The sequence below is a fragment of the Falco naumanni genome, chromosome 1 (genome assembly GCF_017639655.2).
Source record: "Falco naumanni isolate bFalNau1 chromosome 1, bFalNau1.pat, whole genome shotgun sequence".
Lineage (NCBI taxonomy): Eukaryota > Metazoa > Chordata > Aves > Falconiformes > Falconidae > Falco > Falco naumanni.
In genome coordinates this window covers 4,236,323-4,250,368 of record NC_054054.1, presented here as the reverse complement: position 1 = coordinate 4,250,368, position 14,046 = coordinate 4,236,323, and the positions used below count along the sequence as shown (strand labels likewise).

The 14,046-nt window shown below is 53.5% G+C and overlaps 1 protein-coding gene across 3 annotated transcripts in view; it reads left to right on the top strand.

Moving 5' to 3' along the window:
• Nucleotides 1-4,998, top strand: part of ENPP6 (ectonucleotide pyrophosphatase/phosphodiesterase 6) — a 45,653-nt gene extending 40,655 nt beyond the window's left edge. Inside the window, exons 7-9 of one of the 3 annotated variants that reach the window (XM_040603882.1) lie at nt 853-976; nt 1,810-2,049; nt 4,636-4,998. In XM_040603882.1, coding sequence (XP_040459816.1) covers nt 853-976; nt 1,810-2,033 — 348 coding nt within the window. In that variant the 3' untranslated portion in view covers nt 2,034-2,049; nt 4,636-4,998. Of the gene's footprint in view, nt 1-852; nt 977-1,809; nt 4,564-4,635 lie in introns of those variants that run through there. The other 2 variants (XM_040603977.1, XM_040603801.1) reach the window with 2 other exon arrangements.
• The last annotated feature ends 9,048 nt before the right edge of the window (nt 4,999-14,046 follow it).

Sequence of the window (14,046 nt, the reverse complement as noted above, 5' to 3'; positions counted from 1 at the left end):
TGAAATTCCTGCTATAGTTTTGGGGCTATCTGGAGTGTCATGGCTGCTGCCATCCCTCGGGAGCACAGGAAAGACAGACTCGTGGAGAGGGTTGGTTCTGTGTTTTGAGCAGCGCTAGGGACCACTGCTCCTGAGGAGGCCAGGATACGGCACTGCTGTAGGCAGTCTGCTAACAGCCGTTAACAGGAAGCAGGAGAAAGGAAGGAAGGAATTTAAAAGTATGACTTAAGTGCAATATGGGTGAGGAAGAACAAGAATTACGATGACAGATTATTAAAGCATTGATCCGCTCAGCAGGGAGAGGAAGAGGGGGACCATCTGAGGTCCGAGCCTGTGTTCCCTGGGAGGAACCTCATTGCTCTAATCCTAAAAAAGCAGGGAGAAGAAATAATGATTAGAAAGTGTACAGTAGGGGTGATGCTTGTATTGTTGAGGCTAATGAGTCAAATGGAGAAAACCTGGCTTTTTCTGTGGTGCCAGTGGCACGTTGGGCAGAACACCACCCCATCAAATCCACCGGAGCGCATGGTGCTGGGTGAGGGAGCATGCAGCAGGAGAGGGACACCAGCTTGCTCACACATGTCACATGCGGCTGTGAAACTTTGTGCTCACGGCATAAATTGAGATGAGTGAGAGGCAGAAAGTTGCCCTCCCCACTCAGCTGGGCTGCTCGCTGAGCAGGCAGAGCTGGGAGCCACCCCTCCTGGCGCCGAGCCCCTGTGCAGCGTGGTGCAGGGGCACGGTGGGGTGGTGCAACACATGGAGCACGGCGTGGCACCCCACGGCACCCCGTGGTGCCCCGCGCACACCCCAGCAGGCAGGCACTAACCACGCTCTGCTGTTGTCGCCCAGAGCAGGGACAAGCTGCCCTTCTGGGAGAACGGGACGGGGAAGAAGGAGGCCTGGCAGAACGGCTGGCACGGCTACGACAACGAGCTCATGGACATGAGAGGCTTCTTCCTTGCGTACGGGCCAGGTACGGTGCCATCATCCCTGGTGTCCTGCTAGCCCCGCAGCCTCGTGGCCCCCTGCCCCAGCATCCCTGTCGTCCTTGGCACGTCAGGACCCTGATGTGGCACGCGGCGACACCCAACAATTTCAAGTAGCTGGCAGGATTTCCTCACTATGTCTGGACGCTGGGAAGGTTTTTCTAGCTCTGTATCCGTTTTATAGCTGGAGAAACAGGGCGGAGAGATGTGGAGGGATTTGATCGGCCCCTCTTCGACACCCCAGCTCAGTAACTCTATCCCTTTGCCCTGTTTTTGTGAATTTTGGCCTGAATTTTGAATTCTATTGGAAACACAGGAATTCTTCTGGTTTTTTTTTTGGTGGGTTCGGACTCACCAACGCAGAGCGCTTTTTTGGGGAAGGTTGCAGTGTACCTCACCCACCTGTCCGATGGGCAGGCACAAAGCCCCTGCTTTCCACTTCCTCAGGCTCTTTACATACTGCTGAGCACCGGGTCGCAGCTGCGGACGGGAGCGAAAGCAAAGCAGAACGGGCAATACAATTATCTCGGTCTATTAAATCTACCAAGTACACACCGGAAAGTAGCTCCTGTGCTGAATAATCTTGTATCTTTTTTAGTTTTTAGAACAAAATGGAACTAGAAGTAAAAATAGCGACTCAAAATGTTGAAAATGGTTTTGTTAAGCTGTGTTATAAGTTGTATAGCCTGCCACATCCCAGCCTGCCGGGTAAGTCCCGGGAAAGGCAGAGGAGCCCTTGCCCTGCAGCACCCCGTGTTTCAGGAGAGGACCCCCAAGCCGTACGATGCCAGCTCCTCTCTTTGGCCTTTTTTCCCCGCAGATTTCCGCTCCAACTTCCGAGCGCCTCCCATCAGATCCGTGGATGTTTACAACATCATGTGCAGCCTGGCAGGAGTACAGGCACTGCCCAACAATGGCTCCTGGTCCAGGGTGGAGTGCATGCTCCGAAACACGGCCCCCTTGGCACCGCTCCCCCCGCGCAGCAGCTGCGCCCTGGCGCTAGCTTTGCTCTGCCTGCTCGCCGAGCAGATCTCCTCACTGTGATCCCCGAACAATATCGGTCAGTGTTACCAGCATCTCCATCCTTCTCTTTTTTTTTTTTCTTTTTTTTTTTCTTTTTTTTTTAAAAAAGTTCTTCATTTGAATAATAGCTTCATTAATAGAGTGCTGTCCCCCACTCCTCCATCGTGCTCCACCAGGCGTGAATCTGACCCGTCCTGCATTTACAGCGGTTATGGCATGTAGCCAGGTTTTGTGCTGGTCCAAACACAGCCAGGAAAGTCAGTGTCACAACTCCAGATTTACGGCACTGGCAATGAGAGCGGAATCCCAGACGGCTAGCTGCGGCATCTTCTGGTTGGATGCACGTGGGGAATCTCTGAGCATCAAACGCATCTTACCGCAGCATCCCTGACTGAGAAGCTCACTCTGGCTCCCAGTATTGAGAAGCTCAGGGGTGGAGATGGACCTCTATGCATTTAACTGGGTTCTTTCTGAGTCACTCCTTCATCTCCGCCTCCATCACCAGCAGAGCCCCCCACCTTCTCCTTACAGTGCCAGCCAAACCCTGGTTATACCGACCTGGTCTTCAAAGAGCCGAGCGACCATAATTGCAGAGAGGGGTGGATTGGTGGGAGAGCATCCTATTGCTCCCAGCCTTTCCTTCTTCACCTTCCCCAAAGCAAGCCCTGGCCCCGCACACCTCCAGGGCCAGGCTCTCCTCACAGACCACAGCTCGGGGTGGGGAGGGCTGGGGACGGGGAGAGCCATGGAAACCCTCCACTTCAAAAGCGGGAGGAAAGTGAAAAGGCATCTGGACTCAAAGGGGTCAGGAGAAAGTAGGATGAGGAAGCCTGCCTGGCATTTAACAGCCTCTCTGCTTTTACTGGTGACGATAATTTCACCTGCTCAGGTTTTGGGGGTTTTGTGCCTAATTGCGTTTCTGAAGGTTTTTCAGCACTTACTGCTTTTCTACCAGCTCTTGCTCTGCCCGGTTGAGCAGCACGTTTCCCTTTCTTCTGCAGCGGGGCAGAGGTCTGCACTGATGGATCTCCCACCCTCTCAGTCAATCCCAGCCGGTACTTCCACCACGGGCTATTAAGCCCAAACGAAGTTGTAACAGTAAAGTTGAAATAGCAGGAGAGAGTCGAGCTGTTGTCAGAGGTGCCTCTGGGAGTGCTCCGCGCTTTGTCTGATATACCTCTGAACCAGGAGCTTTCAGTGACAAACCGCTTTTGGAAGGATTTAGGTCCCTCCCCATGCAAAACAAACCTCTAGGACTTTGTATTCCTATGGATCTAGAGTCAAGCACGATCTGGGTATGGGTGGTACAGTGCATTTAAGGGTGAATGATTATACCATGGAAAAAAAACCCCACAACCCAACACCAAATTAAACTTGACAAAAGACTTTTGTAATAGCCGTAAAGATTTATGTAATGTGTTTTTAAAGCTCAAGTGAACCATCAAATCAATTGGGGGAAAAAAGGGAGAAAATCAGTCTTTGTTATTAGACTGTTGAGTATAAAAGGCAATTTAGTGCTTTCAAAGCATTTGCAGTAGCTGTAAAACAAGCACCTATTGTTCAGAGTTCCCTGTTGCTCTTTAATGGACCAGGCTCAATGAATTCACTGGAGCACATTTTTAAAGCAAAAAAAAAAAAAAAAAAAAAAGATCAGCATACAAGATAACCAACTGACTAAATTACCAAGTTTTGTTTGAAAATCAACAGGATAGGTACAGTCAGTGCCTGATAATCCCGCCACAGCCTGCCATTTGAACTTTTAGTGAAGAGAACCCAAGGTCCTTTTACAGAAGAAAAGATACTACAAGTGTAAGGGTATATTCAGCTTCTCAATTATACAAGCAGAAATTGGAAATAGCAGATCAGGTCCATTGAGTTGTTCCAAGGATGGGCCATGATACACGAAAGAAACGTTGATCCTTGTGAGTACTTTGTGTAACTCATTTTTGTCAGTGTCCAGATGCAAATGCTACAGAGTAAATCTAACTGAAGTGTGATTTGTTTGACCTTAATGCAAGCATCGTGTGCATGGCAGTACACCGCAAAAATTACTTGATCTGTAAAAGGGGAATTTGATGGCAGACCTACGAGAAGCTCATTAGCTTCAGGAGAACCACAGCTGATTATTTTTTGAGAAGTGCATCCTTCTTCCTCAGAAGTGTTGCACCTTTGAATCAGTTCACATTCTCATTCAAAAATTAAGTGTCTTGAATCGCCTATTTTTCTGTATGCTATGCAAAGGAGGTGGGTGTATTTTAAAACCTGTTTCTGAATGATGTTTTTATACAATGATTGTGAATGAGTGAATAATTCTAAGAATGGTGTTAGAAAAAACATATGCATCTTTTTGTAAATACTGTAAGATTTTTGGAAAAAAACGCCACCACCCCTGTAACACCTTGCCTTTCTTGTTTGATTGCTGCATCAAAGTGTGATAAACAGTGTTTGAAGCTTGTGCTGATTAATCATCAGAAAGATGAATGATAACATTGTTTAGAAATGGCAAAGTTGTCAGCATGTAAATTAGGGACATTAAATACATCACACGAGATACCGTAGCTTGTATACATAGTCCTTTTTTCCAGACGTATCTCAGTATTTAACCTTCTGAACATCCGTCCAGGGGCATGTAATTCACACTAGCAAATGGATATGACAGACCATTTTGCTCCACTAAGAAGAGAGGTGAGCCCTGGGTGCTCTCTGCAGACCTGTTTCTCCAAGCCCACCACGTTACCATCACATCAGCTGCTCGCACAGAAGTCAGGTGCATTGTCCCTGGTACCAGGGTCCAGTTGGTTCAGGCTTTCCGGAGGCCTCGTCGTACATCCCACTTCCCGGCACTGGATGAGGCAAATGGCAACGAGACCTGGAAAACCAACACCAAGGGGCTCAAGGGCAAGGGACCCTAATCCTGCTTGAAGTTCCCCAAACCAACAATGTTTGTGCAAGAGACCGATTTTACTGAAATAAGTCTCCAAACCAAGTCGGTGCGATTTATCTTGGTTTTCTTACCTTAACTGATCACAGGGGCAGGGAGGGGATGACAGAGGAGGAGCAGGGCAGGTACACCGATGAGCCCTCGAACTCACAGCAAGACTCCCTTTGAACTGGCAGCACCACCGAGCTCTGCCCGGAGCTGCTCCCCTTGTGTCCCGTGAACATGGGTCCCATGCTGGAGGGTGCTGAGGGGCTGGCCACAGGGGGACAGTGCAGGAATCTGTCCCGGTCAGCTCCCCATAGCAGTGCTAACTGGCAATTTCCCACCTAAATAAGCCGAGCCTTTTTTTTTTTATCCATGAACTTGGCAGCCGCGTAAATGGCATCACAGGTGAGGGCCTGCCAGACGAGCCCTCCAGCATCCCTCAGGATGCAGCCCACCTCGCCCCCATGGGGACACACTCCCAGTGGCCCAGACAGTGGCCAGAGCCCTGCACAAGTGCCTTGGTTCAGTCACCTTCCTGGGCTCCCAGCCCTCGGCGCTGGCCGCCTTCCTGGGCTCCCAGCTCTCGGTGGAAGTCAGAGCATCTGCCAGATGGTAAATCCACACCTGGGGGTGGGGTGGGTGGGATGCAGACTGAAGATGCTCCGGGCACTGGGAAGTAAAAGGCATTGGGAAAAACTCCAGGTAACGTTTCCCCCTTCTCCTTTTCCCCGTAGGGCTGCGGCGGAGAGGGCAGGCAGCTGCAAATCCAGTGGGAATTTTTTAAGAAAACATGGCCCAGTAAAGGGAGAAGTTTGATACCCGCCTGTTGGGCAGGAGGAGCCTGCAATGGCAGGTTTGACAGGCAGCTTTCCCTGCACGGAGAAACGTTTTCCGTGCGGGCACAGGAGCACACGGGCATTAGGGGAAGGTTATTGCGGAGCGCTGGGACACAGAACCGTCCCAGCCCCCCCGCCGCCCGGGCGCTGCAGCTGCCAAGCGCCACACACATCTGTACAGCTGTGCAGGGTGTCCTGAAAAAGTACTAATTCTCTACGGACCGGCGAACCGGTGCAGCGTTACCCAGATCTGGCGCGTCTGTCCCAACGACACCGTGTCCGTCATTCACCCGCCCGATGGCGCCCGAAATTCCCGGCGAGCTGCCAGCAGGCCTGCCCCGCTCCCCCTGCCCTGCTCCCCCTGCCCTGCTCCCCCTGCCCCGCTCCTCCCGCTCCCCCTGCCCCGCTCCCCCCGCTCCCCCTGCCCCGCTCCCCCTGCCCCGCTCCCCCCGCTCCCCCTGCCCCGCTCCCCCTGCCCCGCTCCCCCCGCTCCCCCCGCTCCCCCCGCCCCGCTCCCCCTGCCCCGCTCCCCCCGCTCCCCCTGCCCCGCTCCCCCCGCTCCCCCCGCTCCCTGCCCTGCTCCCCCCGCCCCGCTCCCCCCGCTCCCCCTGCCCCGCTCCCCCCCGCTCCCCCTGCCCCGCTCCCCCCGCTCCCCCTGCCCTGCTCTCCCTGCCCTGCTCCCCCCGCCCCGCTCCCCCCGCTCCCCCTGCCCCGCTCCCCCCGCTCCCCCTGCCCTGCTCCCCCTGCCCTGCTCCCCCCGCCCCGCTCCCCCCGCTCCCCCCCGCCCCGCTCCCCCCGCTCCCCCTGCCCCGCTCCCCCCGCTCCCCGCCCCGCGGCTGCCCGGGTCCGCCTTCCCCGCGGCTCCCGCCGCTTTCCCGGCCGCCCGGGAAGCGCCACCCGCGGGCCCGCAGGCAACCCCCGGCCGCGGCGCGGAAGACCCCAGCCAGCGGAGCGCTGCCTGAAGGAACGGAGCCGGCCCCGCCGGCCCGGCGGGGGCTCAGCCCGCCGCTCGCCGGGGAAAGGCCCCGCGGCGCCTGGAAGCCCGCACGCTGCCCCCGGGCCCCGCTGGAGCGTGCCCGCGGCGGCGGCTGCGGCGGGCGCAGGGTCCCGGGACCGGCCGGGGCTGCCGAGCTGGGGGCTGCCGCGGGCACCCTGCGGCCCCGGCCCGGCAGCGCCCCCTGCGGGCCGCCCGGCGCGGCGCAGGCAGCTGGGGCCTGGGGGCTGGCCCGCCACCGCCGGCCACCTCGGGGCACTGAGGGCAGAAAGACGCAGCCCTCCCGCAAACACAAAACCACCACCACCACAAAAAAAAAACAAAACAAAAAAAACAAAACAAAAAAAAAAAAAACAAAAAAAAAAAACCCAAAACAAACAAAAAAACCCTCCAACACCAAGGGGGGACGCGATTTAAGCAGGCAGGGCTGGGGTGGAAGTGCTCGGTATGTTTTAGGCTTTAGGGTTGTAGCGAGCAAAGTAAGATTTGGGACTTTTCTTTCCTTCTGTGTTTCTCATTTGCCGTTTTCCCCTCTTTCTCCCGCTAATTCCCTTTCTGTGACCCTTTACTGTGGCCGGTTCCTCCTCCCGCAGCAGCGAAGCCCCGCAAACCTGGTGCCTCCGTGCAGCTCCCCAGCGAGCCCCCCCCACCTCCGTTCACCAGGAGAGCTGGCTGGTGGGGTGGCCCTTGGTGATCCTGGCAGGAATCAGCTGGGTATCAGCATTCCAAAGGGAGAGGCCTTGGGGCTGCACCTAGAGCCGCTTTGGTTGATATTAAAGCCTGATCCCGCTAGTGGGAAACAAAACCGGTACGTGCAGGGGGGAGCAGAGGGCGGCAGAGGTGGGCGACGCAGCCCCTTGCCCCTCGAGTCGCTCTCCCTTGGCTCCAGGCTGGCCCAGCCGTGCTGCCCAGGAGGGCTCTGAGCCTTCTCAGCTCAGGGGGGGGTCTGATTAAAGCAATAAAAGACAGCAAGGGAACAGTGAGGTGGGGGAGATGTGGCGCCCGCTTCTTGCACCAGCACTGATCGGGGCTTAGCTGAGCGCCGGGGAGCTCATTTCCTTCCTCCCTTGGCCACGGCAAAGGAGGAATTTAATATCAGGACTGTAGCGGGCTTCAGAAGCGAGGGGCACCAGCACATGTGCGGGAGTTGCGCTGAGGGGCTGCAGGCAGCCCCCGGGCATCAGCATCCTCCGCTGGGACCACGTGGGCATCTCCCCCATAGCCAGTTTTCCCTGACTGCAGAAGTGGGCACTGACAGCTCTCGAGCAACCTTCTGATGTTCTCCAGAAATTACTAATACATTCAAGCATTACTCAGCACTTACATATGTCGCTTGGTGCAAATGAAGCCTCAAAACTGGCCGGAGACACTGGCGTTGCTTCCTTGCTGGATAGAAAAAGGGATGCTGAGGCGGCACCGGCTGTGGCAGAGGCTGCGGAGCGCAGGCAGAGCTTGCGGGGGACCAGTAGCCACCTCTGCCAAGCACCTGGTCAACCTGCTGCTTCCTCCAGGCTGCTGCTGGGCAAGGGCTCCCAGCCACGTGAATGTATATAACCAAGCAACGTGCCTATAAGGGGTGGTTTCAGCCTTTCTCCAGCCGTCCGACCTGCTGCTTACCCTACGGTACTGAACCAAGCAGCGCGCCGGCCATCGCTGTTTCGTGCTCCCCTGCTCAGGTTAGTTTTGCCCCTGCAGGCTGTGGCCGTGCACAGTGTCTCAGGAAGGCCCTGCTTCTCATTTCTGAGAGGGACCCCCCACCCTCTGCATGACCCCTGGGCAGCAGCAGGCTCTGGAAAACTCAAAATGAATTTTTTAAAAGCGCTTATTTGCCTGCCTACGTATCCATCCATCCGGAAATCTCTCCCTTGCTACTCCTTCCATGTCTTCCCCATGTTGGTGGGGCTTTTGAGGGCAAGCCTTGCTTGCTGCGTTTGCCAGAGTAGTTTTCAGATTGCAGCTCACCGAGTGTCCCCGAGGATCCTGGGGGTGGGAGACGGGCAACCCCGGCTGGTCACATCCCACACCTTGCACGCATCTCAGCTGAGAAGATGCTGTCAAGAGGGAAAGCACCCCTTGGCCCGCCGTGGAGGGCTTCTCTGAGCATGGGTATAATAGGAAAATCACTTTGGGCTTAAAAATAAGGGTGTAAAGCCTTCCCATAGCAGCTGTTAAGGAGGACAAAAAAAAATCTTAATATTTTTTAAGGTGGATTTCAAGCAGCGTATGAGCTGCATTACACAACTTGCTTGTTTGCGGTGCTGCAGGGGCTGGAGGGGATGATCTGGAACATTCCCTCCTGCGCTCATCTCAAGTGTTTCCTTATAAAACCAGTTTTTACAAGGAAAAATAACTTTTGTTTCCCCTCTAAACAGAATAAACTTGAGAAAGCCCCGAGCTTTCTTTGCATTTCATACAGCCTCCTTCTGCAAGAACAAACGGGATGAGCAAACCCGAGTCCCACTGACAAGAAGATATTTGATATCCATGATGCAGGGAGCTTTCCAGCAAAAGTCAGACACTGTTTTATGCGGAAATAGCTGAATGCAGTCTGTAAAGGCCCAGCAATTAATCACGCATTTGAAGAAATACAACACAGTCGTAGAGGCTGAATTTCAAATGCTTGCTGCTCCAGTTTGGACAGTGACAAATTAAGGCCCAAAGAAAAGCAGGTGTGGCACTTGAAGAAGCCCTCTGAGGGCAATTAAAAACGGGAAAGCAGCTGGTAAGTGTGCAGATGTGACAGCTAGAGCAGCTTAAGAAATGAATACAAAGGAGGAGGATGGAGGAATGAAGTAGGAGCTGAGGCGAATGAAGCAAGACCTGCTCTCTGAAGGGAGTTGCTCCGTGGCGGGTGAAGTGCCTCGTCATGTCGGATGGGCAGAGCTGTGACAGCCACACGTCCCCGCTGCCCTGGAGAGCTGCCCCGAGCCTGCCACAGATGGGCTCCAAATGAGGCCCCTGCAAAGGACCCCTCAAAGCACAGGAGCTGCTGCCCTGCGCACCCCAATATCGAGCCAGGTTTCACGTAGTGCTTCATTGTTCCTGATCAATTCACTGTCCTGAATCAGCCAAGAAAACGGTTATTTTTCCCATTGGATATACATAAAATAATTCAGATACATGTCAAGTTACGAAGGATTTGTAATTTGCCATTAGGGTTACCACTTAGGAAGTGTTAGCAGAGTTATAAGTAGCGCCGTGACAACAAACTATGAACCAGTACAAGCCAGAGCTCCGTATCCCGTTTGGAAAAGGATGCCACCATGACCGTCATCACCATTTCACCGCGCTGTTCCTCCCACATTTACCCCTACCCTGCCCCTCCCCCCGCACCCCGCAGGTGGAGGCATCCCAGCACAGCATTCCGTAGGAATCACCTTCTGCCAAAGCGCAGGCTGGGCAACTGGTTCCATTTGCCTCATCGAAGTCTGTTCTTCCGAAGTCATTTGTTGATACAAATCTCTTTCCCGCTGTGAATTCTATGGACTATTTAAGAGAAAAATCTCTTGATGCACATGGCTATAGATGGCTTGTTTGGGTTTTTTTTTCGCCTTGTCCATAGGAAAGGATGGCTTTTGCTAACATTAAGCTCTGGCATACAATAATCCTTCTGGGGAGCTGAGCACAACAGCGTCTCATTTGGGGCTGCTGATAGTACGGCAGGGTGGACAAGGTCTTTACTGCTTTCAACCTCTAAGTAAAAAGAAAAAAAATCTCTAGTGAAGAACTGCTCAGCTCTTTGCCTGTCTCTGTAAGGCTGAGTATTTCAGCCACTTCTTTCTGGAAAAAAAAAAAAAACCACCTTATTTTCGTTGGCCTTATTTCCAGCACGGTGTTGATGAAGCATGGGAAATTTTCTACGTAAAAAGAGCTCTCTTTCTGCGCTCACCCCCCACTAGCCTTGCTGTTTGTCACCAGCGTGGGTAGTGACAGCCCCAACAGTGCCGTCCGAGCTAGCAATGCCAACTAATACAGCAGGTGGGCAGCTTCCCCATGGGAAAGAGCCATTCACCGCACCTCTGTGCCTGGGCATAGGTAGTCAGCGCAGCACAGAGACCCTGTTTGGTCTAACAGCTTTCATACACCCCCCCCCCCCCCATCCTAAGACTGAATAATTTCTCTTACAACAGGCTCAGCATCCAGGGCCTCAGCCAGGCAGGAGGGCCCCAGGCGGCCAGTAACAAACCCAGGCTCAGAAAGCGGTCCTTGCCAAAAATCCTGCAAGGGTGGGAAAAAGGAGACAACCAGAGCGAGCCACGAAGGCAGCTCGAGGCTGTACTGAGCACACAGACAGCAGCTGCAGGGCAGAGACGGTCCCAGACAGCGCTCTTCTTCTGCTCCAAGGGACAGGAATGGGCTAATTTGGAGTTGGCGGTAGGTAACTAAAGAGAAGACGTAAGATGAATGTTACACGATGATGTGAAACTGTTCTGCATCCTCTTTTCAGTTCCCCATGACAACCACAGCTAGAAACAGATGCCTCCAAGTGACGTTTAAAAGGTTCCCTATACTAGTGGGGTCAATAAAGGCAGCACCAAAACTTCCCTGCCTCTGAGAAGGGGCAGAAGGAGGAGCGATTGCTTGCGGCTTATCCATCTCCCTCCCGTAACCTGTTGTGCCTGGTGACTACAAACATCTGGGATGCATCACGGACCTTCTCCTGCTGGAGAGAGGAGATGGTTTTTTGGACGCAAACTAAACTTGGAGGTGCTCTGCAGCCTTTGCAAGGGAACAAACAGCAAGTTATTGCACGTACAACGGGAAGAGAGGGAAAGAAGGGAGAAGGTTTTAATTCCAAGATGAACGTGGGAGCCTTGAGGGTGAAGAAAACCTTCACGAGCAGAAACCTCTCGTGCACACAGGGAGGGGGAAGGCTGATGAGTTGAGACAAGGAATTATGACTTGTATTTTCAGGAACCGCCTGAGCGGAGGGGAATACCACCAGGAGCACCAAGCACCTCGCCAGTTTTGCAGGCTGTGCCTGGTTCCAGCGTAAAGCATGAAGGATAACAAGTTGTTCTTCAGGCCAGGAGTTAAGCAGGAGTAAGGAGAGCCATTGTGCCTGGATCCCTCTCCATTCCTTTCCCCAGGGCTTCTTCCAGGATCCCACCCCACCCGTGCATGGGGCACCCCTGGGTGCACAGCACCCCGGCGCCTGGCTGGGCATCATGCAGGGACACCCCGTCCCTACAGCGCAACCACAGGCACGTGTCAGAATATTCCAGTATTGGTTGGTCTTTATTTTACATCTGTATAAACTCTGAAGGCAGGCACATGTAGTTCCCCACCTCAGCTGGTTTTTGGGAGCCCACAGTCCTGCAACCTCCATGTAATGCGAAGACTTTTTAATTCTGCCTTGAGTTGGCATCTTTCCTCTCAAATTGCTGGTCCCAACAGTGACTCCCCTGCTACTAAAGTGCACACATCCTTACGTTTCCCTGCCCTCTTTTGAGTTTTCCTCTTTGTTTTAATGAAATCTCTCAAGTTTTTAAGCCCCGATACTCCAGTTCCCTTGTTCTCCTTCTGGGGAAAAGCATCTACCTTCCTTCCCTTCCCCTCAAATTGCAGACTCCAGTTTGGAAGTAACCTGGGCAGAAGCTGGTCACCTGCTGCCCCATCTGTTCATGGAGACCCGTGCTGGGGTTGCACCACCGTTCTGCATTAGCCACAGCACAAGGCAGCACTCATGAGACACAGAATTCACACGCTACATGTCAGCGTAGTCCAGAGATTATTTTCTTTTTACCAAAAAATAAATGGCAACACTCAGGCTAAAAAGCCTGACCCGTGGAACTAACTCGGTCGCTCTGCCCTTGAGGCTGAGGCTGGTGGTCCTGCCTGGCTGGACCTGATGATCCGTTAGCCCTGCTACTAAGCTGGTGTCAAAAAAGGCAGTTTCCTCCTCAGCAGCATCCCAAGCGGCTCATTTTTAAAAAGACAAACAGTTCTGAAATCGGCAATGGTCTAAATATTTTAAGGCAATAACCTTTTATTAGTTTCTGGTTCAAGGAAAGTCCACTCGTCTCCAGGCGAATGTTCTAAATGCAGCGAAAGTGCTTTTCAAAACTGTTTGTCATGCAAGATTTTGGTTTTCTGGGATTTTTCTTTTTTTTTTTTTACTTCTCTCTTCAAAAATAAGTGTGTTTCTCATTTTGTTTTTTTTCTGTAGAAGCTCTGATTTGGTGAAACCGTTATCTGCTGTTTAACAGCGAAGCATGAGAAATCCTGTCTCTCCATACTGGGTTATAGGTAATAATAAAACTGTAACAGGTGAAGGGTCTGCCTTTAAAGAGGAACAGTAAATAGACTGGCTGCCTTAGGTCTCAGGACTCTCGAGTTTCTTGGTCATGAATGAATCATAAATCTCTAGGGTCTGCTGGCGACTACTTGGGGACAGCAGAGCCGAGGAGCTGATGGGTTTCCTCTCCTACTGTGTGGGCTGGCCGCGTCCTGCCCCTCCATGGGACAAGGCGGGCAGCCTGGGCTTTGATGGGCGTCCCTCGGTGGGCTTTGCACCTCTTGCCTTTGGGCTGGGCACTGCGGTGGCTTTGTGTCCTTGCACCGGGACAGCAAACGCGGCCCCTGCCCCTCTCCTCCTCGCGGTGCTCCCCTGACCCACGCTTCTGCCACACACTTTGGCTGACGGTGAGACCTTTGCCTCAACCCAGAGTTCCCTGGGAAATTTCGGGCAAGGTGCCTCAGCACTCCTTTAGAAGGAAAGAAAAAAAAATATACTGCGTTGTCTAGGTGAAAAAAAAAAAAAAAAAAAAAGGAAGGAAAAAAGAAAGAAGTGGTGACTGTTTAACGGAGCAGCTCTGCCAGGGCCATGCCTTAGGTGAGAGTTAGGGCTGGCCGGGTTACAAGCATCTGAAAACCATCACCAGCTGACGTCCAGCAGAAGCACATCAAACTGCGGCAGCTGGATGCTAAATAGGACTTCTCTGGCAGGTCCGCTTTGGTCCCGAGCCAGAGACAAGCGCTGAACTGGACAGAGAAGAGCCTCTCCCCCCCACGGCCTCCCCGTGCTGGGGGCAAGGGGCTGGTGCCCCACGGCTTGCCAGGGAGGGACTGAGACTGGGGGGTTGGTTCAAGGCGACTGGGGTGGGCTTGCAACCGGTTGTAGAGCAGCACTGCCGGGGGGGGGAGGGGGCCCCGCCGCAGGGACAGGGGCAGCATGCCATCATGCCGTGGCACATGCCCTTCTCTGCTGTCCCCGTCCCAGTCACTGCCCACGACCCTAAGGCACTCCCAGCTCTGAGGTTTGCACTTGTGAGTTCT